Consider the following 24,606-nt stretch of genomic DNA (forward strand, 5'->3'; position numbering starts at 1 on the left):
ACAGAGTATGGAGAATTAAAATGGGTTGTGGTGGGTTAACCTTGGCTCTGGGCCAAGCACTTACTCCCCCTCCTCAGCAGAATGGAGGGACAATATAGGATGAAAAAGCTCATGGATTTTGCAAAGACAGGGAGATTAGATCACTTACCTATTATCACCATGGGCAAAACAGACTCCACTTGGGGAAAAGTAACAATTTATTGACAGTGAAAATAGATTTGGGTAGTGACAAACAAAGACAAAAATTAAAACCACATCTCCCCACCAATCCCCTTCTTCCCAGGCTCAGCTTCACTCCTTCACTCTCGCCTTCTCTTCCTCTCAGCTCAGCTGTGCCCTGTGGTTGGAGCCGGCTGGAACCATCTGTGTTGGGCATGGGGCAACCTCAGCTGCTCCGCACAGGGGCCGACCCTGCTGCCAAGCACCGGGGCACCTATACCCCAAAGAATGGGCTGTAAGACCATCTCCTCCCAAGCACTTCATCTATTGTACAGAATTTTTTACAATCTAAATGCTGGTACTATAGGAAAGTTGTTCTTCATAGTTCCTTTATTCAAATGAGTGCCATGAGGCTTACTGCAATTTTTGGGCTATCTTTATATGCAAGCTTACATCTCTATCAAAGGCCCAGGGAAACAGAGGCAGAAACGTTAGGAAGACCATGTTTGTAACACTTCTGCATTCTCTAATTAGGTGTTGAATTAATATATGGTAACAGAAGTACTGAGCAGAATTCAGACTCTGTGTTTCTTTCCAGGTATCCATGGTGGATGCTATTCCAGGACTCATAAATGCAATTCAAATGATTCAGAGTATCTCTCAGTATTACAACACATCTGAAAAGATATCCTCCCTGTTTGTGAAGGTTGGTGCTACAGTGCAAAAGGAAATTTTCACAGATTTTTTGTATGTTGTTGCTTGAGTGAGAGACAGAAAACACAAAGGGACCAAGCAGTTGAAGAGGCAGCATTTTGGTCAATTTAATGATGTTTTTAAGTGTATAGAAAACTGGAAATAGTGATAAAACTACTTCAAAGTTAGAACTTCCTTTGCTATCTGTAATTTGGAGTTGTATGAATTTTTTCTTGAAGATCAGGGCTACTCTGAACCCTGACATGAATAGATCGAGGAACTTTTTGTTACAATGAGTTTTGCCTGTGGTAAACTGTTTTTTGTAGAACAAATCACGTTAAATTTATGTAGCCTTTAAACCTCCATATGTTTGCATAAAGAAGGAAATGGAGTTGGAAGGATAACCTATCCTTTAATGGTCATAGTCTCATGGGCCTTTGATTTTACCTTTGCTTTCAGAAGTGCCAAAGTCTTATGACTTTATAGTCCTCAATGTCATTTCAAGGTTGGTACGAGGTGTTTAGGATGAGCATAGTTAATCAACAATATTTTGGTGGCGTAGTGGTCTGGAGGCTGGATATTGCAAGGAGAACAGTCTGTCTATGTGGCTACTATTTGGTATTGCTATTTTGTAGGCTTTAGTGGAGTCAGGTGGTATGGGATGAAGTCAGAGGTATGGGATGAAATTGAAAGAAGGGGCAAGATCGGCTTTGTCTTGAAGTGTTTTTTCACAAGATTAAAATTGCTTTTAGGTGACCAATCAGATGATCACAGCATGTAAATCTTACATTACGAACAACAATACGGCCACCATCTGGAATCAACCACAGGAAAGAGTTATGGAAAAGCTACAAGCAGCCATTAGACTTAAACAGGTAGGTGGGAAGAGCATGTGGAAAACAGAATATAAGGTGAGATTTAGGAGGGCATGATTAGGAAAACTTTATTTTATATGAGGAAGCAATGTTGTAACGAAGGAAAATGAAGTAATGGAAAAATACTTTTTGGAACTGAAGCGCTTATGTTAGACCTAACAGTAAATTTAGTCCAGTGTCTGTTGATCATCTGGAAACAGGATTTTTTAACTATGCTTCTTATATGAGAATTACTTGGATTTTCATGCCTGAGTTTCTCCAGAAATTTTCTTCTCATGTGATGAGGAGGGATGTGTGATAGAAATGAAAACAGAGGGAGTGACTGACCTGAATATATTCCAAAGATATGTGGACAAGCTATACCTTTAGAAAGGTCAGTTTAGTGAACTGGGAAGAATTCAGCTGTTCAGGTTGTGTAGACTTGCTGGGAAGATAGCTTTTATTTTTTTGCATATGATTCCATGACCATTTTGGGATTATAATTTTTTTTTTTTTTTCCTCCTTTAGAACATAGGATCATAGGATAATTCAGCTTGGAAGGGTCCTCAGCAGGTATCTAGTTCAACCTTCCATGCAAAGCCAAAGCAGGGCCAGCTATGAGATTAAACTTGGTTGCCCAGTCCTTTTATCCACTCCTGTCTTGAAGTTCTCCAAGAATGGAGAGACTGCACAGCCTTTCCAGGCAACCTCTTTCACTGCTTGACTGTCCTTAGGGTGAAAGATTTTCTCCTTACATCCACTCAGAACTTCTGTTTCAGTTTATGCCCATGGCCTCTTGGCCTCTGTCCGTGTGGTACTGTGAAAGGTCTAGATCTGTCTTTTTGATAACCTCCCTGTAGATATTGGAAGGATCATATTACGTTTTCTTTGTTACAGCTTTTTGATTCCTTAATCATATGTGAGTGGAAGACTAGAACTTTATCCTGATACCTTCTGAAGCAAGAAATCTTGCATAGTTCTAGCAAAAATTAGTGTAAATTTATATGATGTGTTACCATCAGCAGTGAGGAGTAAATTTGTATATTTCTATAAAGATATAGCAAATTATACAGTTGCTGTATCTTTATTTGAGTCTTATTCATTCTGAAAGCTTTCAGAAAATCAACAGATTAAAACTTAAAATTTGAAACACTGACAATTTAGGAAACTCTGGGACTTTTGTGTCAATATCTTCAAGTGGAGTTATTCATACATATATGTGATAAAAAAATAATGAACACTGTATTTTAAAGAGAATTACTCTTGAAAGAAACCATTTCAAGCAAATCTGTCAACTATGTAACCTGACTTCGGCAAGTATTTAGTTTTAACATGTTTGGAGTAAGGTTTGTGCCTGGTTAAGAAATCAGAATGAAAACTGGAAGCTGTTACGAAGCAGCATTCTAACTTCAGAAGAGTTTTTGTTCTAGAAAGTGATTTTGGAAAATTTAAAACATTATTACTCAGTAAAACTGCTCAGCATACAATCATTATTTTCAGTCTCTGAAAACTGTAATCTGGGTTGTCATCTTGGATATTCAGTAATCACATTCAGTAAAGACATCAAGCCCTGATATAAAATAGAGAGAACAGAATTTCATGCTAGCTAAGGATGGAATGTACAAATACATATATGTGCATTTGATGAAATGTATGATCCTGTAATGGTATCGCATTAGTTTTCAGAGACGAATTGTGTTACTATCTTTATAGTGTTCATGATTGTTTATCGATGAAACTTCTACTTACTATCAAGTTAGGATAGTATCTGTGTGCATAAATTTTGTTCTAGCTGATGACAGAGCCTTTTATTATATGCTTGACATTCTTTTAAATTCTTTGTGTTTAGGAGTATCAAAATTGCTTTCACAAGGTAAAAGAGAAATTGGAACAAAATCCAGCTGAAAGACAGTTTGATTTTAGTGAGATGTATATCTTTGGAAAATTTGAAACCTTTCATCGGCGTCTGGTAAAGATAATAGATGTTTTCAATACTATGAAAACCTACTCAATTCTACAGGAGTCTAAAACAGAGGGATTGGAAGGAATGATCACAAAATATGAGGTACACAGTAAATTTTGGATAATCTGTCAGTCTGTCTTGAACTTTAAACAATAAATAATTATGAAAATTAGAAAAATTGTTTGTCAAGAAAAATGAATTCTGTAAGTTGTGCTAAAATTAATGGGTTGTAGCAATGTAAATATGTGATCGTTAGGGAAGCGAGCAGACAAGATGAAAAGGGACAGGTGGACATGTGAAAGAGGTATGTTAAAGTTGATTGAAAAAAGCAACAAAATGAGGGGACTTTAACAGGAGTAACTGGAGCTATGGTTCTATGTCACGATCAGGAGAAAAAGCGAGAAGTGCAACGTTTCTGTCTTTACAGATGTTTTACTAGCAATGTGAAAGTGTATTGTGACCAAAATTGCAGACTGTATTAATCTCTTGCCCATTATTCTAGAGGTACCAGATCTGTTGCCATGGTGGTTGATGCTGCAGTCAGATTTTGCTTGCAGTTTAGGGTGAAACAAGCCCCAGTTCCATTTCTGTGCTGCATAAATACAAACAACTATAACTGATTTCTTGAAATAAGTAATTTGAAAAAAATGCAATACCCAGAAAACTAAAAAAACTTGGGACTCTCAGATTTACTTTGTTTAAGGAAACAGCTAAATAATTCCAGCAAAACAGATTATTAGGTTTACTTAAAATCCATACTCTAGATCTAGAGTACAATTATCAGCTTTGTGTTTTATGAGATAAGAAAGAGTTAATTCACAGATGGCTATCTTTAGGGTAAGGGAGGAAGAGAAAGGACTTAGCTGGTTTGATCTGGGAAGCTCTTCGAGTTTAGGCTTTTTCTTCTGTAACAGCAAAGTCCCTTTGCTGAAGAAACCTATTCATGTTTCTGTCCTGGTCCTCTTATTTAGTAGAAGTTAGTCTTGAACAACAAGGAGCTCTTCTAAGAATATAAATATGTTAAATCATGTTCTTTTCCTTCCTTCTTTCTAAGATTATCTTTCTTATCTAACAAGTAGAGTCTTCCCTGCTTTTACTGTGCCTAAGGTAACTTACCCTACTGTATATCTTTCTTAATGCAGTATCATAATTATGGTACTTATAAATATTAAAATAAATCAGAAGTATTCAATGTGTGGAGTTTGTAGACTGCTGTTAGAGATCGCATGTGATACAGTGGCAGTACAGGCAAATACGGCATTCTACTTTGTTTTTCCCTGTCTTTTTCCTTTTTGTTATGGCCATGAGTACATTGCTTTGCTTTAGTTAAATAACTGTAGGGTAAAATGTGAGGATTCCATGGTCCATCCTAGTTCAGTTCACTCCCTGTTGCAGTCTGGGGTTTTGATTATTTGACTGCATCCTTCGCAGTAGCCAGTTTTCTCCTTTGTTCTCTTCTGTGGTCTTCTGAGAAGAAACCTGGGCACAACTGGAAGGATAGCTTGGTCCAAGACTATTCCACATGGGCAGAATAGGCGTGGGCTGCTCTAAATATTGCTCCCTTCACTGAGAGCTGTGCCAGCAGGCTTCTTAGCAACTCAGGTTGCTGAGAATTTTCAGGTCATGCTATGAAGATACTATTTTGGTATGCTGGAACACAGACATCTCATTTATTTGGGGCATTTGTATTTAAAAGCCACCTGTGATCATTAGCCCAGACTGTGAGGCAGTCTGCAAACTCTATACAGATATACCGCATTATCCATTGCAGCACTCAAGTCCTAAAGTAAGAGCTTTGTGCGGGACCCAGTTACTGTGAAGTCAATTTCATTTGGGGGATGCGTGTGTGTAAGGAGAAATTATACATACTTAGGTAGAAAATACTGCATGGAAGGTTCTGGATAGTATGCATAAAGGGCAGAAAGTGATTGTACTTTTATAACAGTGACAAAATTGAGGTGCTGAAGTATTTGACATGGACCAAGTTATTATGTCGCAGTTCTTTATGTTTTACCACTTGGTTGTTATCTAGGATTTGCTTGTTTTTAGAAGAAAAGATGAAATTTTTATTTACAGCAAAGCAATAAAATTGAAGTTCAATTGACTTATAATAAAATGGTAGAAGTCTGCTGTGTGGAAAATATGTTGAGCTTTATAGCTGTACTGTGGTAAACTAGTACGATGTTGAGCAGTAGTTCATCATTAAAAATACTTGAACTGTGTGTGCAGCTAAAGGGAGATGCTACTGGGATGGTGATATGCTTCATCTTACTGTGACTTTTGAATAGTCTGTTTTTCTGTGGAATCAGTTAATTTAAAGACATGGCAAATACTAATGTGAAAATATTCATATTCAACATATGAAAATATGTTGAACTTTAACTTTTAAATAGAAATAATGAACCTCTGCATAAGAAAATATTTAATGGATAACAAATGTCTTTGATGAAAAGCAAGAGTCTGAATTTTCTGTCAGTTCTAATTGACTTAAAACAGAAGTGAATAATATAAATGAAATTCATATGGCCATTGCACCAACTCACTTCCTGCAAATATGTCGTTTAAGTGGTTTGCTTATATTGCTCAGCAAATACTGGTAACTAATGGCAAAGGTAAAATGTGAATGTGCATGGCCCGTTGTGCTAAATATTTTGGTGTGGTAAGTCTTCTTGATAAGACAATTTTTGGTGATAATTTTCTTTTTCTGTGAAACTGTTTAGAGTACTGTTGACATCATGAAGAAAAGGCATTACAATTTCTTGGATCAACGGAAGACTGATTTTGACCAAGACTATGAAGAGTTTTGCAAAGCGATAAAAGATCTTCATGTAGGTTTTATGATTCAAATAATAATTTAGTTTACTGATGAATCCTTATGAAAACAAAAATACCTCTGAGTTATCACCAAACAAATTATGCAAATTGCAAAGTTTGTTTTCTGAAATTGAAAAATTATTCTAATGTATCTCTACTTTAAATCTTGCATTTTTTTATCTGACTTTCAGACCAGTTTCATGGAATAGGCTAGAAAGGGACTTGAGAGCCCACAACAAAAGGATTTTTCATTACTGTACTTTATTTGGAAGTTATGCTAACAAGAATAACACAAAAATTGATGATTTCATTGGGTAAATGGGAGCGTAGCACAAATAAGTCAGATAAATAACTTTCCCATAGTTCTGAAATCACAAGTTGGTGGAAGGAAAGGGTATGTGTAGAAGAAAAAAATTAAAATAAATGCTTGGCTCACTTTGGCTGCCAAAGAGGTAAGCAAGCATTCTTTGAGGGCTTTCAGCATGGTGAAACATTTGAGGGTACAAAAGCTTTTGTTGGTTGCACAGCTACAGAGGGAACTTGGAAAAAAAAAGCGTGAAAGTTGGTTGTATTTTGTTTAACTCTTGAGGGAAGGAAGAAGGGGAAAATTGATACTTATTTAGGTTAGTTTCACATAAACAAATTATGTTCTAATATAGTGCATGTTAAATCCTGTCAAATAATACCTGGCATATTTGAGGTGTGTGCCTTACATAGTTCTCTGCTGCAGAATTGTTTGCTCTCCTTCAGGATCAATTAAGGATTTTCATGGACATTACCTTTGAAAATATTCTGAACACTGAAAGAGCACTGAGTATGTTGAAGAAATTTGAAAGGTACTATGTCCTATCTAGTTTGCTAGAATTCTGCCAGGCAATGGAAATAACACTTTGAGGATGGTGGGATGTGGGAGGAGCAGAGCAGGAGACATGTCCTTAAATATAAACAAAAATCAACTCAACCTCCTCTCATTCAACTGTTCAGCTTTAAGGGATGTCTTCTCATCAGTGTGGGTAAATAAAAACCATATATTTTGTATTGAAAAATGCAAAATATAAGCAGTCTTTGAACTTCATCTTTCAAAATTAGGATAAGTACAGGAATACTTTATGGCTGTTAGCATATTTGCCTTAGCTTTGACCTTGAACAATGACATTAATTTGTTATCACAATGCAGTTAGACTAAAATGCTTCTATTGGGAAACAGTGAAATTTGTCTTGATAGATTCACGTTGTCGCAAAGCAGGCTCAGTCTTGCATCAGTTTTCATTAGTATTGCATCAATTTTCTTATAATATTGTGTTTAATGAAGTACACTGCTAGTGTCGGCTTGGTTACAGTTTGCTGCACATAATTTTAGCTCAGTGTTTGGAAACAGTGACAAAACAGAAAATGTGTAGGCTTACTTGGAAACTTTTATTGTCTGGTCTAAATTTTGGTTGCTGGGAATCAGGATGTGACAGCATTTGTTCAAGCTTTAGCAAAAACTCTGCTGCTAAAGTAGTTATTTTCTAGAGAATGCAAGGGAATTGGGATTGATTGTATTTTCCAACAATACATCAGAAGAATTTCAGAAGTACTGAGGGGATTTTTTTTAATGATTATTTTTTTTCTAAGCAGATTACAAATCCCGAACCTTGGCATTGATGAAAAGTATCAGAAAATACTTCAAAACTATGGTCATGACATAGAAACAGTCTGTAAGATCTACACTAGGCAGAAGCAGGACCCTCCACTGGCACGTAATCTGCCTCCGATAGCTGGTAAGATCTTGTGGGCACGCCACCTATTCCGTAGGATCCAGGAGCCCATGGAGTCTTTCCAGCAGCACCCAGCTGTTCTGCAAACACCAGATGGCAAGCGTATAATCCGCAACTACAACAAAGTAGCAAAAGTTCTTATGGAGTTTGAGGTGATCTACCACAGGGGATGGCTTCACCAGGTAAAAGAGCTGATTTTGATCTGGGTATTTCTTTAAAAAAATGTGGTGGATTTTTGTTGTTGGTAGACTAATAACATCTAGCTTTACAGACCAGATTGGATTCCTGTTGTTTCAGGCCTCAGTGAAACACTGGGTTACAGCAGTGTGAAGGAATCTCTGGTTAACAGCAGTAGTCAGCTATGCTAAGCTGTAGATTTAGGATGCCTCTTAAACGAGGGACGGAATAAGAAAAGGTACTTTATAAGAAAGCGATTCTATTAATAAACAATACCTGTACTGCCTGTAGCTGAATTTAGGAGCAATTGAAAGACCTTCATTATAACTAAGAAGTTATAATGAAAAATATTTATTATGGAAATATATAATGAAGATTCAGTGTTAGTCTTAGCTGCCCCTCTATCTCTGCCATGTCCTGCTGACTCGGGTGCAAGAAGATCCTGTGTGCAGAGAGGAGTTTTGTCAGCTGGTTAGCTTAAGGTTAAAGCAGAGACGGAGGTTTCCTCTGGTCTGGACAATATGGATTTTGTTTTGAGTGATAATCCATGGGTACATGTAGAAAGCATCCAGTCTCAACAGATGGAGCATCCTGTAGAACTAATAGCATACTCAGTACACAAGTGTGTTTTGAGTCTGTTGTGGGTTAACCCTGGTAGGCAGCTAAGCACCACACAACTGCTTGCTCACTTCCCCCACCCACCCCCAGTGAGACAGGGAAGAGGAAAGGAAAAGTAAAAGCAAGAAAACTTGTGGGTCAAGATAAGAAGTTGTTTAGTAAGTAAAGAAGTGGAGGAGCGGGGAAGAAAACAAAAGTGTTGCAATCACTCACCACCTGCAGTGGGTAGACCACTGTCCAGCCAGTTCCAGAACAAAAGATGGCTAACGCCCTCAACCCCTGCCTCTCCTTTTTTATTGCTGAGCATGATGTTATAAGGCATGGAATATCTCTTTGGTTATTTCAGCACATCTGCCTGGTTCTGATCCCTCCCAACCTCTCGTGTATCGCCCCCTAATCTATTCACTTCAGGGGGCAGAGTGCGAAACAGAGGAGGCCTTGATGCTGTGCAAGCACTGTTCAGCAATAGCTAAAACATTAGTGTGTTATCAATGTTTTGATTACAAATCTGAAACACAGTACCATACAAGCTGCTATGAAGAAAATTAACTCCATCCCAGCCAGACCCAGTACAGAGCCATTTCATTTCCAACCAACCATTTGGTAAGGCACAACACTTTGTAGTCTGAATATTCTTCAGTAAACATGGTTTACCTTAAGTTCAAAATCTCATTTGACTGATTTTGCCCACTTGGGTTTTGTACATAGAACCTCCAACTACTTTCATATTGTCAGATGGCTTCTGCAGGGACTACTTTATAGCCTTGACATCTCTGCAAGTTTCTACTATCCTATTGGCATATTTTCCACCTCCAGTTTTTTTGTTGCCTTGTCAAAGAGCATGTTGTAGAAAAATTGGTCTGGAGGGTTTGGAGCACATGTCGTACGAGGAACGGCTGAGGGAACTGGGGCTGTTTAGTCTGGAGGAGAGGAGGCTGAGGGGAGACCTCATCGCCCTCTACAGCTACCTGAAAGGAGGTTGCAGAGAGCTGGGGATGAGTCTCTTTAACCAAGTAACAAGCGATAGGACAAGAGGTAATGGCCTCAAATTGCGCCAGGGAGGGTTTAGACTGGATATTAGGAAGCATTTCTTTACAGAACGTGTTTTTAGGTGTTGGAATGGGCTGCCCAGGGAGGTGGTGGAGTCCCCATCCCTGGAGCTGTTTAAGAGTAGGGTTGACATAGTGCTGAGGGATATGGTGTAGTTGGGAACTGTCAATGTTAGGTTAATGGTTGGACTAGATGATCTTCAAGGTCTTTTCCAACCTAGGTGATTCTGTGATTCTGTATGTTACTGATGATTAATCTGGTGTTGACTGCCATCTTGGAATCGAGGAACCTGAAGAGTATTACTTCAACTGTTCTTTCATTATAAATTATGTTTCAGGTACATCAGATCTAAGTGTGGCACTATTGACCTCTGTATAATTGTCTTCCTCCTGGGCAGTAATGAAAATTGCCATTGTTGTACTTAGAAATGTCTTTAACTTCAAGTGCTTTTTCTGATAACTTGAGAAGCCTGTCTTTGATTCATGTGCTCTTCACAGAGAGCTGGTATCCATCATGTTTTATGGAAGAGGAGGCACCACTTCAGGAAGCCTCTGTCATTTGTTTAGTGTTTCTATGTTGGACTCAGTCTCTGTTTTGATGCCAGTGTTGTGCTGGATACCTGCATTTTAGTGGATACCTGCATTGTACCAAGTATACTGATGATAGCTTTCACTGAATTCTACCTGCTGCTGATATCATGTCCTTGCCTGGGCACTTTTAAGATATATTCCCTGTCTCATCTATAAAGACTAAGGAGGATGTGGGGATACCTGTGTCTCCTCCGGCTAGATGATCTAGTGATCAGGTTTTCTGACATGTACCATGACTTGACAGAGCAGTCAAGTACATTCTTCTTTCATCTTTTGCAAAAGGACTTTTACAAAACATCCAAGGCATCTCCCCTGAACTGGTGCCTTGCTTTGTGAGGTCCTGTGATCTGTTATCTGATCTGTGCTAAAAGTAAGCATCTGGTTTCTGCTATAGCAGAGTCAAATCGCACTTGGCAGCTGTATAAACTTGCTGAGCCTGCTCCAATTTACACTCATTAGGTGGGAACAAAGGGAGATGAATTTGAACACTATTTCGAGTTTTTGAAACGAGCATACATGCCTTGAAAACACATGAAGACTGGATCTACTTTAACATCAACACACTTGTCTACCATGTATGGCAAAAAATGTGACTACTGCAGTGGTCTCTTTTCTTGAGATAACGAGTGCAGATGGATGTGGACATGAGTATCATAGAACACAAGGTGGAGCTCCTGCTCTACTCCTGAACAAAAGAAAAATGAGAGGAGGGCAAATGTCCTGTGGGGAATACAAATGCAACAGAAATAGGGCTGTAGCTCCTACTACTTTTTAGTCTTCTGTACAGTGAAAATACTAAGCTTAGTAGCACTTTCTGATATTTCTGAACATTCCCCCCCCCACACCCCCCGGCTTTTGCCTGTTGGTTACTGGATGGTTACCACCTTGTTTATCTACTTTTTTTTAATGGCTTAAGATTTAAAGCCATTATTATTTGTGCTATAACCAATGATGTTCAACTTGGATGTATTAAAATAATAAAATACCAGTAAGTGTGAAAGTTACTATAATTCTATGGCAGTGTAAGATTTGTTCCTTCAATGTACCCCTTACTTCTGTTAGCAATTTCTGTTATCTTAATAATGAAAATTGCATAAAAAACCCATAAATGGGAGAGGAAGAGATTGATAGTGGAAATAACAAATCTGAAATTCAGAGAAGAGTACAGTAAGATTTGCTGGTGAACTTTGCAGAAAAAAGTTCAGCTCCTATTTAAGGCATCTGTGCTGAGTGACTTTGATGCTAGTAGATAGAGCATGACAACTTCACTGACAAAACTTGATCAGATGTTTTCTTGAAAAATGTTGTGTAAAATTTCATTCTAATACATGATACAACTGAAGCAAGCAGTAGTCAACTATATTTTAGACATTGAAAGCGGGTGCAAATTTTCAGTGTATGTTTCACAAAAAAAGAATAAAGTACACTGAAAGAAATCAATGGGTTATGAAACTATTGCTTAAAACCAAGCTCCATCTCAATGTAATGTGATACATGAAATTTGAGAAGTGAATAAAAAACCAATAAAATTATGTTAGCAAAGGGGCAACTGGAAAATACGAATAACAGCGAAGTTTTTCATGTAGGAAAGATTTCCCTACCTAACACATGACTTCTTCCTGGTGTCAACCAAACTTTCCACGTGTGGTGGTCTTATGAATTCTCTCTGTTCTAATCACATGGAGAACAAATGGTATTCTAATATTCAACTAAGGCAGTTAAACCAATAGTGTGATTAGGCTTCCTTTTTAAGAATTAAAAAAATAATCTGTAATAAACATTAATTTTAGTATTTTTAAAAAATTGCCCAGAGGTTGGATATAATTGGGAGTTCCATTAAGGTTGGAGCATGGTATGTCTGTTAGGTAGTGGAAAACAAGTGAAAGGAGAAATGAGGATAGGTTTATTCAAAAAATATTGAAGAAGTTATCGAAGATTAATTCAGTTCATCAAGGAGATTGTTTGCAGCCTTATTGCAGAGTGTGCAATAGGTTTTAAGGAAATGAGAGTTCAGATTTAAGAGGATTGAAGTAAAAAAGTCTATGGCTCTGCATTTGATGTTGGACTGTGGAAGGCAGTTTATGATATCCGAGAATCAACAGAAAAATGTCTGTTGGAGAAAGAAGATTGTTTAGTATTTGGGTACATAGAGAATGTTAATAAAATTTCATTGTTGATTACCATATCCATCATTATTGTCAGCAATACCTGATTTTAGTATCTACCAAAGTGATATTTATGTCCAAAGCAAAATACTTTGTATTGGCTTGTCTGATCAGGAATTATGACTTTGTTTTCTGCAGATTGAATTAACTAAAAGAGGACTTCAGGCATCTCTCTTGGTAAAAGCTCCAGAAACAGGAGAATTATTTGTGAATTTTGACCCTCAAATATTAACTTTAATCAGAGAAACAGATTGCATGGTTTACATGTGCCTTGAAATCCCACCATTTGCAAGTATTATTCAACATAAGAGAGACTGGTATAAGAAGATTGTCAACAATTTGCAAGTGGGTTTATTTTAATTATTTTATGTATATGTAGTGTACATTAAGATGTCTAGATTCTATACATATGGAAAAGAAAAAATGAAGATCAACTATTATGTTAAGTAAACATAGGCAAATCTATTTTTTATCTTTATGACTGTCTTGAGGTGCTTCTTAAAAGAATTCCTTGGGTCTTATTTTCTGGGAAGTGAGTTCAAAGATGTATGGGTTTAGGGAAGTTCTGCAGAGCTTGGGAAAGAGATGAGGATGGGCGGGAAAGGAGGCTTACAGGATGCTTTGCTCTGTTCCCTGCTTTCTAAATGATAAGCAATTTATATCTCATCCAGTAATGGAGTCAACATTGGATACACTTTGTTCTGAGAGGATAGCTAGGAGAGAGGAACAGGTGGTATGCCTTTAAAAAGTGTAAAGCATCCAATGAGTAGGAGCATATTTTCTGCATCAATGTTTTACACAGATGTCTGTGGAATAGATTAAAAAAGAGAAACTAAAACTTCCCTTTCTCTCATCTTTTAAATCCTTTGGAACACTTTCTGCCTATGAACAGACAAGGCTCTCAAAGACTCAAGAAAAGGATTCTATAGTTTCAAAGGACTACTTGATTCTGAATGAGAAAGAAATGTCATATTAAGTCATAAAGTTATTGCTAGGATTATATTTTGCAAATCATGTGAAACTAGATCAGCAGGTTAAAGATTCATTAGAAACCAAATACCACATTAAAATTCTGGTAAGGCTGGTGTAATAAAAGTGCTGAACAGTTGACTTAGATGCATTTTTTTTTCCTTGTGTTTTTTGTCCCCTGGAACATGCATTTAGAGATTGAAATTTGCAAAACTTTTTCTTTGTTGTGATTTAACCCCAATAGGCACCTAAGCATCACAGCTGCTCACTTACCTCCCCCAGTGGGATGGGGAAGAGAATCCAGAGGTTAAAAGAGAAAACATGTGGGTTGAGATAAAGACAACTTAATAGGGAAAGCAAAAACTACATGTGCAAACAAAGCAAAATAAGGAATTAATTTACTACTTCCTATTGGCAAGCTGGTATTTAGCCATCTCCAGGAAAGCAAGGCTGTATCACAGTTACTTGGGAAGACAAACATCATAGTTCAGAATGTCCCCCTTCCGCCTTCTTCCCCCAGCTTTTATTTTCAATCATGATGCCATAGATACGGGATATCCCTTTGGTCAGTTGGGGTCAGCTGTTCCAGCTGTGTCCCCTCCCAACTTCTTGTGAGTCCCCAGACTCCTCACTGGTGGGGTGGGGTGAGAAGCAGAAAAGGTCTCAATGCTGTATGAGCAGTGTTCAGCAACAGGGAAAACATTGGTGTGTTATCAACACTCTTTTGATCACAAATCTGAAACATGGCACAGTATGAGCAACTATGAAAAAAATTAACTCCTCCTGAACCAAAACCAGTACAATCTACAAAGAACTTCCATGCAAAGTAGCACTTGCATTATTACAAAAAGCAACAAATAGTGAACTTCTGCCAATTAGCTATTGTTTCTTAAGAATTTCAGTGATGTACATCCAGAACAATTTTCTTAAGTTATGATGAGTATGTGTACATGAAGAGGTTAAATCAGTGTATATTAACTAATGCTTTCATTCTCTGTTTATTTGAGATGATGTTGGCAGAATATAAAAGAATTAAACTGAAAATACAACACCCTATTGAAAGACTGATGGCTCCTCAGTTAGCAAATGTAGATGATGCTATCCAGCCAGGACTAACGTTGCTGACTTGGACATCCTTGAATATTGAGAAATATATTAATACAGTTTTTTACAAGCTAAGTAAGTCGTTTGCCTCCTTCCATTAACTTCTGCTTATTTGTTTCTGTACAAATGCAAGCTATATTATGAAGCTTACTACCCTTTATATGATTTGCACTTAATTGACTTATACATGAAAGATAAGAATTTTCACCTGTCCTGTACTTCATGAAACCTCTGCTTTATATCAACACCTTCTTTTTGTCTCACGTATTTGTCAAATTTTTATTAATATGGATGGGATGGCAGTTAGGATTAAACCAAGCATTAAATAGTGTGCAAAAAGGTCCTGCATATTCTGAATTCAAAGAATGATAGCTACTTTTTAAAAGAGCTCCTAAGTTTCAGACTTTTCCTAATCTTGCCTTTTGTTTCTATAATATACAAAACAAGTTCTCAGGGGATATTATCTTGACTGAGTTGGCACTGTCTCCACTCAGTAGCTTTTCATATTAACCTCTTTTTTAACATCAGTCTCTTGAAACTAATGAACTAATGCACGCATTTCTTGGACAACAACTGTAGAAAACAGATGAGCTTGTAGTCTTTTCAAAAGATTATCACAAGATCCACTGAGATACATAGTGTTTCTGAAGATACCAAGTTCCTTTTGCTTCAGCTTAATTCCTACATCAAACAGATTTTGTTTTTTGAAATGATGTAAGCAGTTATAGTGGGAATTTTCTTTAGTTGAAATGTCAAATTAAAATGCATTTTGGATGCTAACCTGACTTTACACTCAATTTAAATTTGGATAATACAAGTAGTTTGAGTCTGGAACAGACACCTTGTTGCTATTTCAATTTCAGCATTGAAAGCAAATTGCTATTAAACTGTGAAAATTCTAGTGATTTTTTTCTGTTAACTCTTATCTGGCTTCCAACATTTTTTTGAAGGATAGACATTTTATTTGTCAGAAGTTTCTGTTGTTAGTAGTTTCTCCAAGTGGTAACTAATTCAAGCTATAGGAGAAGGAGAAGTATTCCTGGACCTCAGGTGAATTTTAATGTCTTTGCTTGAAATGCATATACTTTAAGCTCACCTTATATGTATTTATAATATTATGCCTATTATCTTTTAGAATATGGAGAGTATATGCTAGATGAACATATGTTATGCAAAAAATTAATTATTATTTCAATGGTGAACCTTGCCATAGAAGTTTAGATGTTTGAAGTAAGATGATTAAGTTATAGAATTCATATAAAATTGAGTATGTTGAAGTAAAAGTTTAAGCAGGACTCTGCAAGGACTATTGTTTCAAAATTTTAAGCTTTTCTTGAATCTTCTGTTTGCTTCAAAAGCTGGGCTGGAGTTATTGCTTGATCGAGTGAATGACTTGGTTGAATTTCGTATTGATGCTGTCCTTCAAGAAATGAATAGAGTGCCACTCTGTAAGTTGCCAGAAGATGAACCACTGAGCTGTGAGGAATTTCTCCGAAAGACTAAGGTTATTAGATAAAAGTTTCATAAAGAAGAGTTCAATGACTTTGAATTAAGATATTTTCCCTTTTTTATGAGATAAAAACAGTGCAGAATTAATGAAGCATGTGTGGGAAACTGAAGTAAGGAAATACCCACTTGATTGCCTGGAACCTTAAAAAGGAACAAAAATACCAAATGCAGAGGTCTGAGCTGAGATATTCTTTTCTGAGTTTATTAATGTCAAGACAACTATTGTATGATTATTTCTTCTATGCTTTGATATCATTCAACTTAAATGTTTTTCCTCTGTGAATAGTGTCTTTTTTGTCATTGTTGCTTGTTAGTGCCTTTAAATAAGGGAATTGCTGATCTGATGCCTGTGAATAGCTCCATAACAAGTGCACTTCATTGCCCAGGAGAGCAAATACTATGGAAATGATTGTGTACTGAAACTGTACTCAGTTGGTAATAGGATGTGCAAAATATACTCAGAATACCTGAGTGAAGATGTTCTAGGAAGACCCCCATCAAAATACTTTTAAGTTGAGGAGGATTAACTGTGTAAGCATGTAAATTGTTAGTCAGTTAGAAAGCTGATTAAACTATAATAAAATTGAATGTCAGAATGGTTTTTATGAGGCAGTAGTGAGATATTCTGGTATTTTAGGATATCATGTCTAACTTGTGTTTTCTTCTGAAATAAACTGCTTTGGAAAAGATTGTAGAAGATCATGTAGATAATCCCCACCCCTGGCCTCCTGTAGCAATAAATACCACAAAGGAAAATTTTGTTTCTCTTAGTGTACTTAACGTTTTAGCCTTTCCTCTTTTGTCCCTTGTAACAGCTCACCTTGTTGCTAAATACAAAGTAAAACCTAAAATAATATTTTATGGAATGAATGATATTTTGTAAGCCTCACAATCCATAGGTTTTTTTTTGTTGATCCTGCTGATGCTTTCCTGATAGGGTTGGTACTAAAACATATATTCACTAAAGTAAATATATGTGAGAGTGAGCACAAAAAACTTCTCAGCATTGTGGGCTAATTGGTATTGCTTAATGTTGATCTTCTGCAAGAAAACTGGAACTGGTACATAGCAACTACAAGACCACAATAGCCAATCAATTTGAGTTAGCAGAGTAAGTGGTATACTAGCCCCAGTTATGGGTACAATGAAAATAGTAACAGTGTTTGTAAGCTTATTGTAGTTTTTAATTAGAAGGAACTAGAAATAAGTTCTGTCACCTAACAGGTGTCTTTAATTTTCCAAAGAAATTGCTGCAACAAAAATAGTTACAATGTCAAAAAAACCCCAGAGTACTTTGTTTAGTAGCTGATATTGCAAATCAGATCTGGCTTCTCTCTCAACTAGACTGAATCATTAGGAATATCAAAGATTATGTCTTAAGAATTGGAAATGACTGCATCATGCTAATGGCTGAATTTTTCCAAATATTGATTTTTAATTAAACAGAGGTAGCCAGGTTTGATTAAGCTTAAAGAAATAGGTGATAAAAAGGAAGAAGAAAATTAAAAGGCAATTATAGTTAAAAATTATAGTTGGTTAAAGCATACTTGATCAATTTTACGGTATTAAAGAAAAAAATGCACAATAATATGTTTCTGAATTAAATCTCATTCTTTGATTCCTTCTCCCCCAAGTGAATAAGTTTCTTGTTTATTCTAATCATAAATACAGCTTTTGATAGATTTTATCAAAGTGGGAAATACGATTTGCTAACACTCCGTATGGAACAGCCAAGTAATGTGAAATGGTAATGATTAAAAGAAAGGTTAAATCTTCCATGTCTACATTGGAAATTTAAGAAAATTAAGAAGCACTTGATTTTGGAAGCCCTTTAATGGAACTAGGCTTTATAAACATTGAGTCATGATATTAACTATGGATGAGTCATGTGATTTAGGAAAAAAGCCACAGCAGTTTTGAAAGACATTTATGATGTCTTGTTTGGCACAACAGAGAATCCAACACTAAATAGTTTGGAACAAACCAATTTAAAAATAGTGTGTATTGGTTTTGGTTTTCACAAATCTGAAGCCTTGATGTTTGTGTTAATAAAGGTTGATATGACCGTGAAATAGACATGAGAAGTAGGAAGATAAGAGCATATGTTTGTTTTGGTTTGATAACAGGAACTCTGTTTAAAAGGTTCTCGGACTTTACATTTAAAAAGTTCACTGGTGGAAGACGCTGCTAATGAGCTGATTAACATGTTACTTGACACTGAGGTACAGGTCAGAAAAGAAGATGGGAAGTCAGTTGTACTCACTGGTGAAATAAGGGGAAAAAATACAGGTAAGATTGTACTGTAGCTCTGTACTTATGTTTCTTTTGCATGCTGATAGTATGTGTTGGGGGATATTGTAGCTGACTGAAGTATCAATCAGTATCTAATGTCTAAAGACTTTTGTTTGAATTTGCCTGGATAACGGATCATCTAGCAATCATCTATCATCTGCAAAATAAGTTAATATTTTCAGTCTAACTTGAATGTTGAAATGTTCATGCCATGGAAGCAGCTGTTTACAGGTGTTCATTAATTGCTGGACTTCCTAGAGAAATAATATTTAAATTTGGGTGATAATGATGCCTGTTTGCACTGAGTAAAGAAGGTGGGTAGGAGTAAAAGGACTGTTACATTGAGGTACAGATTACAAATGATTATAATCTGCACTTCTGTAAAATTGAGCTGTATTTCAGATATCTGTGGAGGTGTTGCTTTATTGTGTTTTCAAGTACCTTAAGTCAATTAACTAACTAGATTTATGATGTTTTAGCAACAGAAGAGGAAATAAGATCAAAAAGCTTGACTTCCTCCTGCAATTCCAGTGAGATATGGGCTGGACTGTCTCCTCCAGCAAAGAGGAAGAGAACGAATTTAGAAATATTAGAAGAAGAAGCCAATGAACTGCTTTCCTACTTCAATCATTGTAATATTGATGCCCTTTTGAAAGTCACTCGAAACACTCTGGAGACCCTACGCAAGCGCATCCATGCATCTTCCATCATCAATTTACTAGGTGGCCATATTGCAGTACTTTGCTTTCTTAGCCTATGAAAAGAAAAATGTAAATGTAATATCCCAGAACTATAAAAAAGAGTCACATATGTAAAAGAGGGGAAAAAAAAGGGAGTTTGAATAAACTGTCTTAAGTCACAACTGATAATATGGTATATTTCCAAAATAATTTTTTGCGCTTTAGGAAAAAAAGTGTCATTGCAATGCTGTTTCTCTTAGGACTGACTGTACTGTTCTGAAGCCAGATATTATATTTGGAGCTGGACTTGATAAATGATTACCTTTTTGACCTTGGCTTTTACCTACAACTATATGAAAAAAAAAAAAATAGAGAAAGAGGTGTGTTCTCTTTCTCTTACCAATTACCTTCAGATCTTTCTATACATTATGATGGGACACTCTTTTGAAGTGTTTTCTTATTACATAATTTTAAGAAACAAAAAGGCATTTGTATTTGATCTCTATAGCATATAAGGCATACAATATTATGAGATTCTAAGAAGTTTTTGTGCCCAATTTAATAGACTGACTGGGAGTACAGGCCAGATAACAAAATTTTCTGCTAGACAGAGTTTAGCAGCACAGAACAAGTTGAAGAAGAGCTTCATGGAGAGAAATAGCATGGCACTTAGTTTTTGCTTGTGCTGCTATAGACTTTGCCAATATGTCTTGTAAATTACTTAGGAATCTTTTTTTCCTTAAGAAATTACACTCAATACTAGGATGTATATATTGGTTTATATCATTACAATACCTAGTTTGATGTCTTGAAAAATGTGAACAACCATAACAACCTTTTTTTTTGTCTTTCATTTAGAAAATCACAATGCTCCTAAGCAGAAAAGAAGTGTTCATCCTATAATTAGGACTAGTATTAACCTATCTATCCCTAATATCGTCATGACACCCTCTTTGGATGAGGTACAGCAGACGCTTAATAAAGCTGTAGATAGTATTGTGAAAGTAATGAAAGGAGTTGGACAGTGGAGTAAGGAGAGAATATCCAAGGTTTGTGTCTTTAACAGCCTTTCTTAAAACTAATGTTTCAAAACTACTGCAAATAGAAAATGAAATTTTATTTCTTCCACAGAAGAAAATGTTAGAGAGAAAAGTGGCTGTGTTGTGGTGTGAGAGCAGAGACAGTGATTCTGATGATGGAATGAAAGAGACTGGAAAGAAAAACATCTATGGTAATGATAAACTCTGACATCACTCAATTTGAATGTTAGGTAAATGTGATTTATACAGAATGTATTAAAGGATATTAAATACAGAATGCATCAAAAGCAGTAGAACAAAGACTTCATAGATTTTAATTTACCCTGGAGAAGAAATAGGATATAATAGCAACACCAGAGCTTCTCTGTGTGGTTAGAAACCAGGCTTGCCTGAAGATGCTTGTCTTTGTGTGGATTTGAATAAAGGCATTTTTTGTGCCTCTCAGAGAGTTGTACTGCTTTGGGTTCTACCTGCAGCAGGTGAAAAGCTGTTAGGGTGCCAGCTTGGGCAACATAGTTGAAATTTTGAATGAGTTCGGAAAACAATTATAGTCACTATTGCTACACAAAAGATCTTTCATGATTTTCCAATGTGGTTTGTAACTTGGCATGCTCAAATGGGATCTTAGAACTTGTGCTAAAAATCCTTTAAGAAGGGTAGTTGAACTTAGATAAAACCTGGTATTGAAATGTCTATATAAATTGCAGTAGTGGTCGAGAGAGGATTGTGTAGGGGATTGAATAGGCTAAAATTTCTAAAAGGATTTTAACTTAAATGGTTTTGTGATCAGACATGGAATTAAGTTATTGAAGGCATTAATTCAAGGCAATTTAAGATGGTATCTTTGGTTGCTGGGTTTTTCTTCTCTGAAATGGTTTCAAATCAAGCCCAATTGTTCTACTTTGTACTTCAGGTACTTCAAAAATACATTGAGTCTAAAAAGTAGGAAAGTAATACTTGAACTGGTTAAGAAATGAAATTGATCTTTCAAAACTTAAGAATTTCTCTTGCCTGGATGAAATAAGGAATGATGGTAAATTCAGTCTTGTGGGTATTTACTAACTAATGGACCTTCCTTATATCTTTCTTTCCTTTTGAGGACTGGCTATGATCATCTTCTCAGATTTAATGTTAATTTGTGTTTTAAATTATCAGTTGTGCTCTACCCCACATTATTTCAGAAAATAAAAATATTTATGGATTTGCTCAGTGCTGACATATCAGTAAATCACTTAGGTGCAGTGTACAGGGTAAACCTTGGGGAGGGGCGAGAGAAAAAGAAAGATTATATTTGAAAGATTGGAGTGGAACTTGTTCCAAATTTAATAGAATACCTAGATGGAACAAGTTTCCTAAAATGGAGAGGTTTATGAATTTGTGGCAATTGTATTGACCACCTAGACTTCTAGTTGCCTTTTTAATTAGCAAGAACACTTAACTGTAAAATACATGCTTATTGAAAAATAGGTCATAGTTTTTGTCTATAAGAATTTGTTTGGCCTAAAAAATATGTCTGTTCTAAAACAGATTTTGTATTTGAATCTGCCTTTATAGATAGTGTGTCAGATGGAGCATCACTCGGTTTGTCTGATCCGGTGCAAAGCCAGAACTACTTCAAGAGTGTTTCAGAGAACAAAGAAATTATTAAATTAGTATCTTTACTCAGCACGGCTATTAATTCTACAAAAAGGGTAAGACAAACAAGATGTTAATTTAATATCACTAGCCAAGGGATATTAATGTATTACTTTTAATATCCTTGGGCAGTAAGGGTAGGCATCTGAAGCAGTGTTTAATCATATGAATGAAAAAGTGTAGGATGGTGGACAGAAAACATGTGGCTTCAAATTTGGAAATGCGCTTTGAAAATGTAACATGCGTTAAGTGTACTCTGCTCAAAAATTTATGATGTTTTAAGTATTACATAAAGTAATGTAATACTTTTACATTAGTAAAACTTACGTCTGATTAAAAACATATCTCCAATTGGTAAAACATCATGAAAAATGCTAGATATAGTTGAGTTGTGTGTACAATATAGAACTGGTAGTAATTGTACAAGTGTGTTAAATACAGTTTTATTCACATAGAAATTCTAATGAAACCAGCATGACTTCTGGCCCATTATGGAGAGTTTATGAAGACTTTTGGAAGAAAACTGGCCATCAGCTTGGCATTTGTAAAGTGCTGCATAGGATTTGATACTGGAAATTAGGAGATAGTTTAAGGAATATGCATAATTTCTTTGCTATTTTCTTATTCTATGCACTCTCTAGTAAACTGTAGGTATCAAACTGATGTTTTCTTTGGCAAATTCTGCATCAGTTCCTCCTGGGACCAGTCCAACTTCACAATGGAGCCTTGCCAGGTGGAAATTTTCGACTCAGAGCCTTGTAATTTCAGTGGTACTAAAGCATAGCATAATGACATACAGGCTTGTGCTGAAGGCTAAGGTGCAATTGATAATGGTGGATAGTTATTTTGGAATTTTGGTACTCAATATTTTGTGATTGGAAACTTTCATCATTTAGCCAGGTTTAGATGCCTGCAAGCACTATGCTTATTATAAGTTATGCTGTGGATTATCTTTCATAGCAGTTACCTCTCATTTACATTTTCCAGAACTCCCGAGAACCAGAGAAATAATTCTGTTGCACACTCCTTAAATGATATTCAAATTAAAGATACCTGAATTGAGTGTGGAATTTAATGTTAACATCACCAACATCATACATGTAAAAAAATTTGTCTCATAACTTCATTATTTGAGAATGAATTGTGTTACTGCTGTTCTTGTTATGTTGGGCCTTGGAGCTCAGGTTTCGGTTGCTAATTGTCATGGTTTGCACTTGGCTGGCAGCCAATCACCAACTTTTTCCTGCCTGCTAAAATAGGGGAGGGACAAAAAGGAAAAACTTGTAGATTGAAATAAAAAAATCAATTTAGTGATGGTAACAAAATCATAATAGGAAGTACAAACAGGTAATGCACAATGCGCTTGCTCACCACCTGCCAACTGACACACAGCCCACCCCTGCAGTGATCCCAAACAGACTGAAAATCTCACCACGCCAACCAGAAGGGAGAGAGAACCCGCCTCCTTTTATATACTGAGTATGGCATCACATGATATGGAATACTCCAATGGCTAATCTGGGCCCTGCACTCCAGCTGTGCTCTCTCCCAGCTCAAGAAAATTAGTTCTATCCCTGCCGAAGCAAGGACACTAGTCCAATAAGTGATAGGGAAGGACAAGTGTACTGTATCCTTGTCTTAAAGGAGGATTTTACTTCCCACTGATTCCTAGGATTTTATTGACTGAAGAATCACTTAATTGGAAAATACTGTAACTCATTTGACAAATTGAATGTGATTAGCATACAGTTCCTGGCAAGGCTTGTGATTGCAAATGGAATTTGCTTTAGCATAAATTTACCAGCAGCCTTCTATTTAGTGAGATGATGCAACATGCTCCACTGTGGAGTTCTTAATGTATTCTAATGAGTAGATGCTAAGAAACTGTATATGTGCTATACATATAATGCTAAGAATTTTTGAACTTCTAATGTGTTTCAGGAAGTTCTTACAGCTTTGGAGAGTTTTAGTTGTTACCACCATATATGGCAGAGGGACAAGGAAGAAATCATTGATAAATTAATGATGAGAAACCCATTACTCTCTGATTTTGAATCTGAAATTCTACATTTCCAAGACTTGGAGCTGAAAATCAATTCTGAGCCTGAATACATCTGCGTGGGAGCTGTTGCACTGTACACTGGTAGAGTTCAGCTTTCCACTTCTCTCTAGAGACATATACTCTCTGTCTCCTGTGGGAAGGAGAGATGGTGCTTAGTTTTGGATGGGTGATCTAGATTAGAGTTGGAAAGGAGAGAGATAATGGCTGCTTGCTGTTTTGGCTGTAAATGCATGCAAACAAAACACTAATGCAAGGTTATCTGTGGGGCTCAGCTGGAGTTTTTTCCCCCACCTGGGTACTTTTGCTCACTTATGGGGTGGATGGTAGATGTTTGCCTGTCCTTCTGTCACTGACCCACATAGGCACATATTTTATGGGAGTTAGATGATACGTTTATGTTACTTTTCTCCTTGCCTGGCTGCATGTAATGAGACAGCTGAAAAGCCTTCTATTTAACACAGTTAGTTAAGTG

The 24,606-nt window shown here is 36.4% G+C and overlaps 1 protein-coding gene across 11 annotated transcripts in view; it reads left to right on the forward strand.

The window, feature by feature from the left end:
* DNAH5 (dynein axonemal heavy chain 5) overlaps positions 1 to 24,606 on the forward strand; it is a 157,876-nt gene that overhangs the window by 40,404 nt on the left and 92,866 nt on the right. For 7 of the 11 annotated variants that reach the window (XR_012629594.1, XM_074874294.1, XM_074874237.1 and 4 more), the window contains exons 9-23: positions 758 to 865; positions 1,605 to 1,727; positions 3,556 to 3,771; positions 6,390 to 6,497; positions 7,234 to 7,319; positions 8,101 to 8,425; positions 12,982 to 13,188; positions 14,820 to 14,991; positions 16,275 to 16,420; positions 18,552 to 18,714; positions 19,197 to 19,439; positions 20,256 to 20,446; positions 20,529 to 20,628; positions 21,992 to 22,128; positions 24,014 to 24,215. Coding sequence is in view for 10 of the 11 variants with exons in the window: in XM_074874294.1 (XP_074730395.1) it covers positions 758 to 865; positions 1,605 to 1,727; positions 3,556 to 3,771; positions 6,390 to 6,497; positions 7,234 to 7,319; positions 8,101 to 8,425; positions 12,982 to 13,188; positions 14,820 to 14,991; positions 16,275 to 16,420; positions 18,552 to 18,714; positions 19,197 to 19,439; positions 20,256 to 20,446; positions 20,529 to 20,628; positions 21,992 to 22,128; positions 24,014 to 24,215 (2,527 nt within the window). In the remaining variant the exon portion in view is untranslated. The other 4 variants (XM_074874228.1, XM_074874265.1, XM_074874248.1 and 1 more) reach the window with 3 other exon arrangements.

Source organism: Strix uralensis, chromosome 1, assembly GCF_047716275.1.
Source record: "Strix uralensis isolate ZFMK-TIS-50842 chromosome 1, bStrUra1, whole genome shotgun sequence".
In the NCBI taxonomy this organism is placed as follows: domain Eukaryota; kingdom Metazoa; phylum Chordata; class Aves; order Strigiformes; family Strigidae; genus Strix; species Strix uralensis.